General features: G+C 39.1%; 1 protein-coding gene across 14 annotated transcripts in view; it reads right to left on the reverse strand.

The window, feature by feature from the left end:
- The window catches only part of TTC6 (tetratricopeptide repeat domain 6), a 281,858-nt gene that overhangs the window by 87,618 nt on the left and 177,264 nt on the right, over positions 1 to 16,976 (reverse strand). For all 14 annotated transcript variants that reach the window (XM_051822786.2, XM_051822793.2, XM_051822794.2 and 11 more), the window contains 3 exons: positions 6,201 to 6,335; positions 4,868 to 5,017; positions 2,884 to 3,024 (listed from right to left, as the gene is read on the reverse strand). In XM_051822786.2, the coding sequence (XP_051678746.2) occupies positions 2,884 to 3,024; positions 4,868 to 5,017; positions 6,201 to 6,335 (426 nt within the window). The remainder of the gene's footprint in view (positions 1 to 2,883; positions 3,025 to 4,867; positions 5,018 to 6,200; positions 6,336 to 16,976) is intronic.

A 16,976-nucleotide genomic window follows, 5' to 3' on the forward strand; every position in this document is an offset into this window, starting at 1 on the left:
ATAAAACCAACAGCTAAAGTCATATTGAATGGGAAAAATGGAAAGATTTTAAGATCTGGCCCAAGACAAAGGTGTCCACTTTCACAACTTTTATTCAAAATTGCACTGGAGGTCCTAGCTAGAGCAATTAGACAAGAGAAAGAAATAAAGGGCATCCAAATTGGAAAAGAAGAACTCACTGTTTGCTAATGATATAATCACATATATAAAAGCTCTACTCCACCAGAAAGCTGTGAGAGTTATAAATAAATTCAGCAAAGTTGCAGAACTTATATCAGTGCACAAAAATTGGTAGCATTGTTACACACCAATAGTGAATAATCTAAAAAGAAGTCAACAAAGCAATCCCATCTCCAATAGCTAAAAACAAAACAAAAGAAAAAAACCTAGGAATAACTTTAAATTTCCTCTACAGGGAAAACAATTATAAAAATGGAAAGACATATTACGTTCATAGATCAGAGGAATCAATATCATTAAGATGTGCATACCACAGATTTAATGCAGTAACTAAAAGAATCCCAGTGATGTTTTTCACAGAACTAGAAAAACCTTACTAAAATATATATGGGTAGCCAAAGCGATCATGATCAAAAATAACAAAGTGGGAAGCATTCAACTACGGGATTTTAAAATGTATCACAAAACTACAGGAATTAGTAGAGCATAGTATTGGCATAAAAACAGATCTACAGACAATGTAATAGAATAGAGATGACAGAAGTGAAACCATGCTTCTAAAGCCTACTTGGAAAAAGGTTGGTTTGTTTACCAAAACAAGATGTATTTAAGCAGCCAGGAGTGGGGCTCCAAGAGAGGAAGACCCAAAAGTTTGAAAGTGGAATCTTTTAAGCACAATTTTTGGGGAAAAAAACAGAACAGCAGCTAACAATCAATCAAAGAATGGGGACAAAACCAATCAAAAGGCTGAAATCAAAAGGCCTAAATTGCTTAAAACAAAAAAGCCATCAGAAGGGTGTGACTGGTAACTTCTCCTTTCTATTCTCATGATAAATTAAAAACTCAGAAGGGTGTGATCACTACTTCCTTGCTATTCTATTCATGATAAAGCTGGAAATTCAGAGTGGGATTGGCATTTCTGTATTCTTAAAGGCAGCTTCTGGGAAGAAGCACACATTTTGTACCTATTAGTCTGTCTACCTCCTCACATTCCCTCCCCCTCTGAGAAGAATGGACCCTCACTGCTATTAGTGATATGGGGCAGTGGTATGCTCTGGTTGCTTCATGCTGAAAGGGGGTGTCACTGAGGGAGAGCAGAAGAGCATTTTTCTGAGGGTTGATCTAAGGGTCCCTGGTAGAATGCAACTGGAAACCATTATACTTAGTGAAATAAGCCAGTCCCAAAAAGACAGAGCTCATATGTTTTCCCTGATCTGAGGTAACTAATACAGTATCAGAAATGTAATATATTGGAGTGAAACAGACATTTTTGAGATTCGATGATTGTTTATAGCCCTTGTCTCTTCCGCTGAGCAACAGTGTGTTTTTTTTCTTTTCTTTTTTCTTCATATTATTTGTTGAAATCTTTTACTTAGTGTAGGGTTAACTATATGGTCATTCAGTAAATTGAAAATCTTTGTAAAAATTATGAGTGGGAAATGTGAGAGGGAGGAAGGGATTGGGTTGAAGTGTGGATAGAAGGGAGGGTAGGGGGAAAAATGTCATTATGTTCCTAAATCTGTATATACGAAATACGTGAAACTTGTATAACAAATAAAATTAAAAAAAAAAAACTAAGAACTATTGCACAGCAAAGAAAACAACAAATGAAGAGATAACCTTCAGAATGCAAGAAAATCTCTGCAAGCTATACATGTATCCAAGAGGAGTTAATACCCAGAAAATATAAAGAACTCAACTCAATAGTGAAAAAAACAATGGGCAATAGATCTAAACAGACATTTCTCGAAGGAAGACATACAAATGGCAAACAGATACATAAAAAAAAAATCCTCAACAAGGAAATGCAAATCAAAACCACAGTGTATTATCACCTCACTCCTCATAAAGATTTGCTACTATCAAAAAGGCCAAAGATAACAAGTTTTGGTGAAGATGTAGAGAAAGGGGAACCCTTTCACACTATTGATTGGAATGTAAATTAGTACACCATTGTGGAAAACAGTATAGCCTTTCCTCAAAAACTGAAAATAGAACTACCATACACAATCCAGCAATCTCCTTAAGGGTATATGTCCAAGGGAAATGAAAATCATCTGTCAAAAAGATATCTGCACTTCCATGTTTATTGCAGCACTATTCCTAATAGGCAGGAATAGAAACAACTAGTGCCCATTAACTGATAAATGCATAAAGAAAATGTGGTACATACACACAATGGAATACCACTCTATCATAAAAAGGATGAAATATTATCATTTGCCAAAACATGGATAAAACTGAGGTTATTATGTTAAGTGAAATCAGTTAAGCAGAGAAAGACAAATATCACATCATCTCACTCATAGGTGGAGTCTAAATAAGCAGGTGAACTCATAGAAGTTAAAAGTGTAATTGCGGTCCCCAGAGGCTGGGGAGAGAAGTAAGTGGGGAAGGAGTGGGAAAGTTTAGCTGATGGGTACTAGGTTATATCTAATTAGAAGTAAGATGTTCTGAGTTCTATTGAACAGTGGAGACAATGATAATTTACTGTTTATTTTTCTATAAAAAACTAGAAGATAGGATTTTTGTATGTTTTCACTATAAAGAAATGTTACATGCTTGAAAGGATAAATACATTTACCCTGAATGTATATTACATGCAAAAATCATATAGTATGCTATAAATATGTACAATTTTTACATGTCAAATTTCTTAATTAAAATTTAAAATTTCAGTAAACCAGCAGAAAATGCTCCTACCTTATTGTAGTATTTCAGAACTCCTCTGTAGAGATAGGCACGTACATTCTTCTGACAAACTTTGATAGCCTCATTACAGTTCAAGATTGCTTTGGAATACCTGCCTTTTAAACCATAGTAGGCCACTCTGCTTAAATATGCCTTTTCAGAGAAACAGAGTGGAAAACAGAAATAGATGCTTTAGTAAAAGCATCAAATAGACCAAAATATGTGGCACTTAGAAGGGACTTATGCCGAATAAAGTTAAATTAAAATACAGTCTTTTGGGGCTAGCACAGTGCATAGCAGGTTAAGGCACCACCTACAATGCTGGCATTCCATATGGAGTTCTTGTCCATTTTTGATACAGCTCCCTGCTAACACACCTGGGAAACCAGTAGAGGATGGTCCAAGTGTTTGGGACCCTGTACCCACATGAGAAACCTAGAAGAAGCTCTTGGCTTCTGGCTTCAGTCTGGCCCAGCCCTGATCATTGAGGTCATTTGGGGAGTGAACCAGTAGATAGAAGATCTCTGTATGTCTTTCCCTCTTTCTCTGTAACTCTGTCTTTCAAATAAAAATAATAATAATAAAGTCTTCTTCCCACTGTCTTTTATTAGAAGAAAAATCAGAGATATAGAAAAATTGAAAGAATAGTACATTGAAAACACACACATACACACACACAAAGATCACTGTATTTAATAATTTTTAATGAGGCTGGCATCATGGCATAACAGGTAAAGCAGCTGCCTGCAATGCCAGCTTCCCATATGGGTGCCAGTTTGAGTCCCAGCCACTCCACTTCTGATCCAGCTCCCTTCTAATGACCTGGGTAAAGCAGTGGAAGAGGGTCCAAGAGCTTGGGCCCCTGCTACCCTCATAGGAGACCTGGAAGAAGCTCCTGGCTCCTAGCTTCAGCCTGACCCAGCACTGGCAACTGCAACTATCTGCGGAGTGAACCAGCAGATGGAAGCTCTACCTCTCTGTCTTTCCCTCTCTCCAACTTTCAAATAAATAAATCCTTTTCAAAAAATATTTAATTGTTAATATTTTGCCTGACATAATTTTGTATCTAATATTTTGGAACTATTTGAAAATAATTTATAGATATCATATTTCACCCCAAGTACGCTGTCTTGTGGAAAAAGACATTCCCCTGCGGAACCACATTACCATTATACATCAGAGACTATTGGCTGGTGCCGTGGTTCACTTGGCTAATCCTCCACCTGTGGTGATGGCACCCTGGGTTCTAGTCCCGGTTGGGGCACCAGATTCTGTCCCGGTTGCTCCTCTTCCAGGCCAGCTCTCTGCTGTGGCCTGGGAAGGCAGGGGAGGATGGCCCAAGTGCTTGGGCCCTGCACCCACATGGGAGACCAGGAAGAAGCACCTGGCTCCTGGCTTCGGATAGGCGCATCGCGCTGGCCATGGTGGCCATTGGTGGGGTGAACCAACAGAAAGGAAGACCTTTCTCTCTGTCTCTCTCTCTCACTATCTAACTCTGCCTGTCAAAAAAATAAAATAAAATAAATAAATAAGACTATTAATACTAATTCCCCAAGTTCAGATTCTCAGAAACATAATCCAATCAATTTTTGCCTATTGAATCTATTAGAATATAGCAATCAATATGACAGCAAAAAACAAGAAGTAAATAAAAATAGCAATATGGTATATAAAATTTGTATTATTCATACCTAATTTACTATATTAACAGTATTTATATATGTCAAAGTTCATAGAGCATTTTATAATAGTTCATAAAGTTTTATAACAGTACATAAAGCATAACATTACTGATGGAAATAACCTTATAGTTCAAGGGAAAATATAGATATTTTGAATTATCAAAATATAGCTAGTTAAAAAGTAGATATAAGTTATCAACTATTGCTAAGTAATATTAACAACAATTTAATAGTCTTACCAAATTTAATAGTCTTTAATAGTCTTACCAAAATTAGTATACTCTCTAGGTCATTGATGTCATTTATTTATATACCTGGTAATGTTTTGGATTGAGGGTAATCGCACGATTAAAATCCAGAATTGAATTATCCTTGTGCAATTTTACTTTACAAAGCCCTCGTTGGTAAAAGCTTTCTGCAAAATCAGGATTTACTTTCACAGCTCTTGTAAAGTAATCAAAAGCCTAGAAGAATATATTGTTAAAACACAAACCACTTAGTGATGTAACATTAATTTTAAATGTTAATGTACTACAATGCATTATTGTTTTTGAAAACTTCACTCTATTTTTGATCAGTTTCAAAACATTTCTCACAATGAACCTTGTAATATTTAGGAACAAATCATGTTTATTTTTATAACTAAAGGCCCCTTTCCTTATTCTCAAATGTTTACATAATCCATGTTGTTATATTGTAACGCTTTTGAGACTATAATTTTAACAATTCATCTTTAGATTGCATTTATTCAAAGAAATCACAACCAGTATATTTATTTTCCATGAGTTTCTAAAACCCATGACAGAAACACAGTTATGAAATTTCAAAACAAGGAACTACCAAAACTTTTCCTAGCATAGTAAGATGAGTTTTCTCTGGTTGTCTAAAAGGACAAAAAAAACTTGAAGAAAATTTTAATTAATCTTGTACTAACTGGAGTTTCTTAATGGAACAACTAGTCAAGTGAAATTTTTTTCCTAGGCTATAGAAATCCAAATTTAAGATACTGTCCATCCCAGGAATATAATGATTTGAATGATATGCATGATTGAGGGGGGGGGGGGTTGGTATATAAAGATGGAGTTGTGGAATATCCAACATTAGCCATTGGATAATATAAATTATTTTACATAATTATCATATAAGTTACAATTTAAAGTGAAGAATTCTACTATATAGTAGAGACTAAATACATCTATAATAATCGAGTCAAGGATTTTCAGTGAATTTGCCCATCTTAATAACTAGTTTCAATCTAATCTGAATTATCCCATTGTCAATAAGAAGAGTCAAAGAGTATTCTAATCATTCTCCATTTATTCTACATTACACTGAAGCACTTGGTTTAGACTACTCAAAATTTAAGTAAATTCATATTAATGTGATGAAATTATTTTACTAGTTTCCTCCATTCAGACTTACTGTTTTGGCAGGAAACACACATTAGTTTTATAACACTGTTGATAAAAAGTATCAAATAAAATGCTTTGATTAAAACCAGTTATAAGTATTGCAGGGCACAGACTGAGTCTAAGAAATCAAGCTTTGTGAGAAATCACTCACTATATGGGCAGCCTTCAGAAATAGAATGAATGCAAGGAGTTTCTAAAACCATAATTAACCTATGTTTCTAAATATACAAAATACCATTTGGATGTTGCCTTCCTCTGTGTAACAGAGACCCAGATTATACAGACAGTCTGCTAAAAGAGAAACAGCGTTCGGTCCTTGATCAGAAAGAGAGAAAGCATCCACTGCCTCCTTAAACCTCCTCACAGCTTCCTAGAATGATAAAAAAGAAGAGAGAAGAGAGAGCGTTTCTTTGTAATGGTTATTTAACATTAAAGCTGTAAATGTTAAATGAAACGCAGAGCACAATGCTCCACACTCACTGCACATGGGGACACACCGACCTGGTAAGGCCACGTTTGTCCATACACCTTGAGAAGAGGACCTGGTGAGGGAGTCTGATCTCCCTGAATCCTGCCCAAGGGCTTATCCTACAAGCCAAGCTCACACATGTCAATGTTGGGAACTATAATTTCTAAATTCTAAAGACTATTTTGTTATAGACTTATGTTAGACAAATTTATGGACTAGTTTATTATCAATTTCCCAGTAATTTTCTTGAGAAGCTATGAGCTTGTAAAAGATCTTAATGGATATTATTGGATATAACTTTTTAAATTTATTGATTTGAGATGTCTAGACAGAGAGAGAAAAAGACAGACAAATAGCTCCCATCCACTGATTCACTCCCAAATACCCACAAGAGCTGGAGCTGGGCTGTGCCAAAAACAGGGGCTGGGAACACAGTCCAAGTCTCCCACATGGATAACAGGAACCCAATTACTTGACCAACACCACTGTGTCCCAGGTGCACTGGCAACAAGTTGGAGTCAGGAGCCAGGACTGAGACTGGAACCGATGCACCCCAATATGGGATGCAGGCATCTTAATTACTAGGTTAAATACCTACTCTCATGATGTAATTTTAATCAACCTTTATTATACACTTCTATGTTCTTCAGGGGGTTCTACTGGCACCAGAAAACAAACTACCATCAAAAATCACCCTCTTAAATTATTTAGCCAAAATACTTGAAATTCATTAATGAAAAAAATTCAGTTTTACAGCTAGAAATATCATCTAATGATTACTGCATATATCAATATAGAAATATTAATGTTATTCATCCCATTTTCTGAGACATATTAAATTGCTGAAGAAACAGTGAGATTTAACTTGGATGTGATAAGCGCCTAAGCAGGTAAATGTGATAAATATTTAGAAAGTAGAACCAAGGAAACATCACTAGAAGGGGGCAGGCAAACAATGATTCCCAGCTTCCAGCTGGAGCAATGGCAAGGGTTGGGGGGAAGAAGAGGATCAAAGCAAATATAAAGGGGTACAGCTGAAAGGTGGGGGAAGATCAATTTTCAAATGAGAATGAGAAGTAGACAACGACACATACTGAGAAATGACAAGGCTTTGCAACAAGGAAGTCACGTCATTAGCAACACTTCAAGCTCTGGAATTCAAGATGGCCGTCTAGAGGAAGTCCTATGTTTGCTTCCTCCTTCACTGAGGTACTCCAAATTAGCTACATCTAGAGGTCAGCTGCCTGACAAACAGCACCAGAGGCAGAGGGAGAGAAGGAGGAACACAGTGGGACAGCCATAACAGGCAGAGCAGTTCAGAGAGAGGAGAAAGAGCAGTAAGGCAGTATCTGAGGCATACTGGCAGATGGGGGAGAGGATGAACAGGAGTGCATAGGCAGAGCCCATGAGCTCCGACCTCTCACCAGGGTGATCCCCCTCAGAGAACTGTGCTGCCGCAGACGAACGGCTCAGTAAGCAGTACTCCCTCAAAGGCTTGGGGCTCTCGGACTCTAGAGGGGAATCTGCACAGTGCACTCCCCAACTCCTCGGGCAGGGATTGGGGGACAGGGAGGAGGGGTGCCATCCTGAGACGGGAGCTGCTCAGAAGTTCTTGCCTATCTTCTTTGCAGGGGCCTCAGAGACTTTCCTGCATTCTAGCAGGGAAAACAGCCCCCACAGGGCCAGCTGGGCCCAGCAGGGCAGTGGCAGCCCTAGAACCCGTGCCCATACCGCACTCTGCACTGTGGGGGACAGTGAGGGCAGGGCAGCTGTGGGAGCGCCTAGCACTGTGGAAATAAGAAGACATGGCCTCTTCTGAACTGAGAGCCATCCTCTCCAGCTGCCTGCCTCCACTTGAAAAACAGCAGGTTGTTACTAGGTTCCCAAGCACCCATGTAGTCAGACCAGAGATCCAGAGCTCCATGCACACTAGGGATGGATCTCACAATGGAATCGTGGAGCAGACTGTGGGGTGGTCAGTGCTCCGAATGCTGCCCACATCTGAGTGGGTGAAGTACATTGGCACCATGAGTTCACTCTAAGTTAGCAATCAGCTTGTTCACCTGGCACAGAGAAAAGCTGGGAGGGTGAACACACCAGCTGGCTCAAACTTTACCTCCCCTGACTGTAGCCAGAGGTGCTCCACCACACCCATCTTGGATATTGCTCTGGACACTTGCTCCACCAAAACTGTGGCCTAAGCTCCCTGACCTCAACTACCTCAACTAGCACACACCTCTGGAACTCAGGTGTTAGCAGTAGATGCCCCAGGCTGGAGTCCCAGAGGCACAACCCCAGGAATACAGCCTTCAGTCAAAAAAAAAAAAAAATCCTCCAGTGGCCAGTGCCGTGGCTCACTAGGCTAATCCTCCGCCTTGCGGCGCCAGCACACCGGGTTCTAATCCCGGTCAGGGCGCCGGATTCTGTCCCGGTTACCCCTCTTCCAGACCAGCTCTCTGCTGTGGCCAGGGAGTGCAGTGGAGGATGACCCAAGTCCTTTGGGCCCTGCACCCCATGGGAGACCAGGAGAAGCACCTGGTTCCTGCCTTCGGATCAGCGCAGTGCGCCGGCCACAGCCCGCCAGCCGTGGTGGCCACTGGAGGGTGAACCAACGGCAAAGGAAGACCTTTCTCTCTGTCTCTCTCTCTCTCACCGTCCACTCTGCCTGTCAAAAAATAAAAAAATCCTCTAGAAGTGATAGAAATAAAACATCCCCCAAATGTACAAAAATCAATGTAGGAAAACAAGAAACATAAAGAAGGGCAACGACTCCTCAAAAGGAACACAATACAATAATGCATTAATACTGAAATGTGAAAAAAGGGACATTGATGAAATGCCTGAAAAAGATTTCAAAAGAATGATTGTAAGGTTTCAAAAATACAGAGAAAGAGTTAAATGAAATTAGGAAATCAGTATATGGTATGGACAACAAATTCAGTGAAGGGAGAAACACTGAAAAACAACCAAATAGAAATATTAGAAATGAAACATTCAATAAGTAAACTAAAAAATACAGTGGGAAGCCTTAAAAATAGACTTAATGAGGCAGAAAAAAAGAATGTCCAGTGTAGAAGACAAGTTTTTGAAATATATCAGTCAGTGGAAAAAAAGGAAAGAAAGAAAAAAATTAGAACAAAAGCAGTGCAAGGTTTATGGGATATCATCAAATGACCAAATATACAGTTCTTAGGAGTTCCTGAAGGTATGGGGGTAAAAGAATGGTTTATTAAACCTACTCCATGAAATAATAGCAGAAAATTGCCCCAATTTGAAGAAAGATTTGGACATCCAAATTCAGGAAGCACATAGAAGAAACCCAAATAGGCATGATCAGAAATGATGTTACAGAGAGAGATAAAGACAGAGAGAGAGGTCTTCCATCCACTGGGTCACTCCCCAGATGGCTGCAACGGCCGGAGCTGTGCTGATCCAAAGCCAGGAGCCAGGCACTTCTTCTAGGTCTCCCACATGGCTGCAGGGGCCCAAGGACTTGAGCCATCTTCCACTGCTTTTCCAGGCCACAGCAGAGAGCTAGATCAGAAGAGGAGCAGCCAGGACTAGAAATAGCGCCCATATGGGATGCCAGCGCTTCAGTCAGGGCTTTAACCTGCTGCGCCACAGTGCTGGCCCCAATAATCAAACTTTGAAAAGTAAAACATAAAGAGAATATCCTGGCCGGTGCCGCGGCTCACTAGGCTAATTCTCCACCTAGCGGCACCGGCACACCGGGTTCTAGTCCTGGTCAGGGCGCCGGATTCTGTCCCGGTTGCCCCTCTTCCAGGCCAGATCTCTGCTATGGCCCGGGAGTGCAGTGGAGGATGGCCCAAGTGCTTGAGCCCTGCACCCGCATGGGAGACCAGGAGAAGCACCTGGCTCCTGGCTTCGGATCAGTGCAGTGCGCCGGCCGCAGCGCGCCGGCCATTGGAGGGTGAACCGACGGCAAAGGAAGACCTTTCTCTCTGTCTCTCTCTCTCACTGTCCACTCTGCCTGTCAAAAAATAAAAAAATAATAATAAATAAAAATAAAAAAGAGAATATCCTAAAATATGCAAGAGAGAAATGTCAGGTCACTTTTAAAGGAACTCCCATCAGATGATGGAAGACTTCCCAACAGAAACCCTACAGGACAGGAGAGAATGGAGAGACATAGCTCAAGTTCTAAAATAGAAAACTGACAACCCAGAACACTTTACCCAGAAAAGCTCTCATTCATAAAGATGAAATAAAGAACTTTCAAAACAAGCAAAAATTGCAAGAATGTGTTACCACCTGCCAGCCTTACGAATGATACTTAAGGATGCACTATATGCAGAAACAAAGAAATACAATCAGTATCATGAAAGAGTATGAAGGCAGAAAACCTTGCAAAGTAAAGGAGATTCAAAACAAAAAATAGGAACATTTGTGGAAAACTGGCAGAAACAAGTCATTACTTATCAATAATAACCTTCAATGTGAATGGATTAATTCCTCATTTAAAAGATACAGACTGGATGAATGGATTTTAAAGAAAATCTATATGCAGCCTACAAGAAACACACTTTACCAATAAAGATATACAAAGACTGAAAGAAAAAGGATGGAAAAAGTTATTCCTTGCAAGTGGAAATCAAAGGCAAGCAGGAGTAGTTATCCTCATATGAGACAAAATAGACTTTAAGACAAAACTGTTAAAAGACACACACAAGGTCACTGTGTAATGATTAAGGGATCAATTTAACAAGCTATGACTATAATAAATGTATATTCATCCAATGTCAGGGCACCTAGTTTTCTAAAACAAATATTAATGGATCTAAAAGGGAGACATAAGCTCCAATACAGTAATAGCAGATGACTTCAACATCCCACTTTCATTAATGGATACATCAACCAGATTAAAAAAAATCAGCAAACAACAGAGCTAATGTACATTATACCAAATGGACCTAATAAATATCTATAGAACATTTCATTCCACAACTGCAGAATACACATTCTTTTCATCACTGCACAGAAGATTCTTAAGGATAGATCATATAGTAGGTCATAAAATACATTCAAAATAATTCAAAAAACTGAAATATTATCATGTATCTTTTCTGAGTATAATGGAATGAAGCTGGAAACTAACAACAAAAAAACTTTAGAAAATATACCAACACAAGAAGACTAAACAACATGCTCCTGAATGAATCATGAGGAAATCAAAAAATTCCTTGAAATGCATAAAAATGCAAACACAACATATCAAAATTTACCAGACACAGCAAAAGCAGTGTTAAAAGAAAAATTTATAGCAATAAGTGCCTATATCAAAAACTGGAAAGTATCAAAAAATGATCTATGAGGCTGACATTGTGGCATAGCAAGTTAAGACTCCACCTGCAATGCTGACATCCCATATGGGCGTTGATTCAAGACCTTGCTGCCCTACTTCCAATCCAGCTCCCTGCTAATGTACCTGGGCAATCAGCAGAAGATGGCCCAAGTGCTTGGGCCCTTGCACTCATATGGGAGACGCAGAAGCTCCTGGCTCCTGGCTTCTGACTGACTCAGCTCCAGCCATTGTGGCCATTTGGGGAGTAAACTGGCAGATGAAAGACCTCTCTCTTTCTCCCTCCCTCTCTCTCTCTCTCTTCCTCTCTCTTTCTCTTTAATTCTACCTTTCAAATAAAAAAAAACTTAAAGAAATGTTCAGCAATGCATCTTATGGACCTAGGAAAATAAGAACAAACCAAACCCAAAATTAGTTAAAATGAATGAAATAATAAAAATTGGAGAAGAAATAAATGAAACAGCAATCAAAAATGATACTGAAAATCAGTGAAATAAAGAGCTGATTAAAAAAATAAACAAAATTGATAAACTATTTTCCCAACTAACCAAAAAAGAAAGAAAATCCAAATTAATAAAAATCAGAGGTGAAAAGGAGGTGTTAAAATTGATATGGCAGGAATGCATAGAATCATTAGGAATTATTATGAACATATATGTGTCAATAAATTGGAAAATCTAGAAGAAATGAATAGATTTCTGAACACATATAACTTAACAAAATCGAGGTGGAAGACACAGAATACCTGAGTAGACCAATAACCAAGGCTAGATTGATTCAGTGAGAGTCTCACAACAAAGAAAAGCCAGGACCACATGACTTCACTGCTGAATTCTTCAAACTTTCAAAAAAGAACTAGTCCAATTCTTAAACTATTCAAAAGAGGTGCAAGGGAGGGAATCATTCCAAACTCAGTTGATGAGGCCAGTGTTCCCTTAATTCCAAAATCGAAGATACAATCAAAAAAAGAGCACTGTAGACCAAAATCCCTAATAAACAGTCTCAAAAATCCTCAACTAAACACAAACCAAACAAATCCTCAGCAAGTCAAATCCACCGACACATCAAAAACATCACCTACTCTGACCAAGCAGGATTGATCCCAGGGATGCAGGGAACATGCACTAATCAATAAATGTGATACATCATATCAGCAAAATGAAGGCTAAAAATCAGGTGATTCTCTCAATAGATACAGATAAAGCATTTGATAAAACACAACATCTTTTCCTGATTTAAAAAAAAAAGCCTTTTAAAAATTGGGTATGAAAGGAGCATACCTCAACACAGTAAAGGCAACGTATGACAAACCCACAGCCAACATCATGTTAAGCGGAGAAAAGCTGGAAGCATTTCCACTAAGATCAGGAACCAGACAAGGATATCCACTCTCTCCACTATCATATGCAATATAATTCTGAAAGTTTTAGCTAGAGCCATTAGGAAAGATAAGGAAATCAAAAATATATAAATTGAAAATGAGGAAGTGAAACTATCCCCGTATAAGATGCAATGGTCCTTTACGCAGAGGAACTGAAACACACCACTAAGAGACTATTTGAACTCATGAGTATTTGGTAAAGTTGCAGGATATAAAATCAATATACAAAAATCAACAACATTCTTACACACCAACAATATTCTGAATGAGAAAGAACTTATAAAAAAAGTATAAGAATGAAACTGACATCTTATGATTTGATTATTGTTTATAGCCCTTGTCTATATTTCTGTAAAACAATGGTATTTCTACTTTTTACTTGTTGAATGCTATGGTTAGTGGTGCATTAAGACTGTTATAAATTAAACTGAAGTATGTTATTGCAAACATTAAAGGAAAAAGAAAAGCAAGGAAGGAAGGCAAGAGGATTGAGAGAGGGAAGATTGGAGGGAGGGAAGAATTATTATCTTCTTAGAATTGTATCTGTGATACCTGTTCTCTATATTAAATTTTAATAAGGAAATAACATGTCATGTTTTGGTAAAACAATTTGAACTGAGAAGATTATCAACTTCGTACTCATTCACAATGCACTGTAAAAATCTCAGGAATATGTAGATTCTAGATGGAATATTAAAAAAAGGAAATAAATTATTTCATTTTCTGATAGGAATAAAACATCCATACTACCCAAAGCAATTTATAGATTCAAGGTGATCATAATCAAAATTCTAAGAACATTCTTCACAGAACTAGAAAAAAAATCATTTGGAAACACAAAAGATCTCTAAAAGCCAAAGCAAGGTTGAATAATACAAACAAAGCCAGTGGTACTACAATACCAAATTGCAAGACATACTACACGGCCGGCGCCACAGTTCACTAGGCTAATCCTCCGCCTTGCGGCGCTGGCACACTGGGTTCTAGTCCCGGTCGGGGCGACGGATTCTGTCCCAGTTGCCCCTCTTCCAGGCCAGCTCTCTGCTGTGGCCAGGGAGTGCAGTGGAGGATGGCCCAAGTACTTGGGCCCTGTACCCCATGGGAGACCAGGATAAGTACCTGGCTCCTGCCATCGGATCAGCGCGGTACGCCGGCCGGCTGCAGCTGCAGCAGCCATTGGAGGGTGAACCAACAGCAAAGGAAGACTTTTCTCTCTGTCTCTCTCTCTCACTGTCCACTCTGCCTGCCAAAAAAAAATAAAAAGACGTACTACAGGGCTTTATAATCAAAACAGCATGGTATTGCCAAAAAAAAAAAAAAAAAAAAAAAAAAAAAAAAAAAAAAACATGTATAGACCAATGTAACAGAATACAAACTCCAGAAAATAACTCAAACATCTACAATCAACTAATCTTTGACAAATGAGCTAAAATAATTCCCTGAAGAAAGGACAATCTCTTCAACATACGGAATTGGGAATTTGGTTTCTAAATGCAGAAGTTTGAAACAAAAACCCTACCTTATACCTATACAAAATCAACTCACAACTTAAGACCTGAAACCATCAAATTACTAGAAGAAAGCAGAGGAAATACTTCAATCTAGGCACTGACTTCTTTGATAAAACCCAAGAAGCACAAGCAATAAACACAAAAATAGATACATGTGATTTTATCAAGTGTAGACTCCAGGGACCAAGGTTGTGGCATAGTGGGTAAAGCATCACCAGCAATGCTGGCATCCCATATAGGTGTTGGTTCATGTCCCAGATACTCCACTTCTGATCCAGCTCCCTGCTAATGGCCTGGGAAAAGCATCAGAAGATGGTCCAAGTGCTGAGACCTTGCACTGATGTAGGAGACCCAGATTCCTGGCTTTACCTGGCCTACCCCTGGCTGTTGCAACCACCTGGGGAGTGAGTCAGCAGTTGGAAGATCTCTCTTTCTCTCCATCTCTCCCTCTCTCTGTGTAACTCTTTCAAATAAATAAATATTAAAAAAAAGAAATTTCTGGACAGCAAAGAAAATAATTAACAAAGTAAAGAAGCAACCAACAGAGTAGGAGAAAATACAAATTATATATCTGGTAAATCATTAATATTCAGAATATATAAAAAGCTCAAGAAACTCAACAACAATAATACAATTCAGTTAAGAAATGGGCAAAGGATATGAACAAGCATTGTTCAAATGATGAAATACAAATGGCCAATAGATACATGAAAAAAATGCTCAGGAATGCTAGCCGTCAGGTAAATGAGGTGTCATCTCACTACAGTTAGCTTTTTACCCAAAAATCAAAAAATCACAAATGTTGGTGATGTTATAAACAAAATCTACCATATAGGGGCCATAATTTTGGTGTAACGGACAAAGCTGCCACCTGGGAAGCCAGCAACCCATATGGGTGCCGCTTCAAGATCTGGCTGCCTCAATTCTGATCCAGCTCCCTGCTAATAGTTTGGGAAAAGCAGAGGATGATGGCCCAAGTGCTTGAATCCCTGCCACTCATGTGGGAGACACGGATATAGCTCCTGCCTCCTGGTTTCAGCTGATCTAGCCCCTGTCATTGTGGCCATTTGGAGAGTGAGTCAGTGGAAGGAAAACATCTCTTTCTCGGTCTCTCCATCTCTCTCTGTGACTTTTTCAAATAAATAAATTTTAAAATGAAATTAAATGAAGGGAAGAAAAAATGAAAGAGAGAGAGAGAGAAACAGTGGGAGGGAGGAGAAAATCTACCACATTACCCAAGTATCCCACTCCTGGGAATACATTCAAAGGAAATTAAACCAGCATATGAAAAAGATACCTGCACTGCCTGTCAGGAGACAGGGCATAGCTCAGCTAAATGCTCTGCTCCGGGTCCCACAAGATTGCAATCAAGGCATCAACTGAACTGCACTGTCCTCTGGAAACAACCACAGAGAATCAGCTCCCAAGCTCATTTATGTTGCTGGCAGGGTTCATTGCATTGAGGCTGCAAGACTGAGGACCCCAGATTCTTGTCGGCTGTTAGCACTCTTCATGTCCTAAAGGCTGTTTGCACTTCTCTACTACTATGTCCCTCTCCTTAGGCAGATACAAGATGGTAATTTCCATCTTTCAGGTAAACAGAAGGTCTCTCTCCAGTCTACTAAGAACCTTACATAATGCAGTATAACCAAGGGAGTGATATCCTCTTAACTCTGTCATAGTCTGTTAGTTAAGAAGCAAGTCACAGGTCTCATCCATACTCAAAGAAGGGGAAGATTCCCTGAGGGTAACAAGGAGGTGTCTGCCACAGTACACTTTCTCACCCCTACAATCTAACATCTCTGCCACATACTTTCCTCTATCCTGTTTTTCTTCAATTACTGCGCTAACCTAATATCAATTTGTTTCATAATAACAAGGTTAATGTATCACTAGGTTACCTTCCTATAATTGTATCTATGAAATACATGGAATCTGTTCTCATTACTACATCACCTCACAGCCCAAAATCTCATCATTTAAATTAGGTTCAACTGCGAATGAAGCATTTGAGTATAATCCATTATGTACTACTCCTGGGGCACAATTCCTCTCCATTTGTGAAACTAAAGATAGAAATTACGTGTCCCTAAAACACCCAAAAATCAGTGGTGAGACAGGAACAGGACAACATCCACAGATATTCCAGTTCAAAGAGTAGGGAAATGGAACATCAAAACTGGTCCATGGAAGTTTTGAAGCCTATTTTGGCCAATGCTAGAGTCTACTGATTAGGTTTTAAGACACGAGAATCGGCCTGCGCCGCGGCTCACTAGGCTAATCCTCCGCCTTGCGGCGCCGGCACACCGGGTTCTAGTCCCGGTCGGGGC

This window comes from Oryctolagus cuniculus, chromosome 12 (assembly GCF_964237555.1).
Source record: "Oryctolagus cuniculus chromosome 12, mOryCun1.1, whole genome shotgun sequence".
Taxonomy (NCBI): Eukaryota; Metazoa; Chordata; class Mammalia; order Lagomorpha; family Leporidae; genus Oryctolagus; species Oryctolagus cuniculus.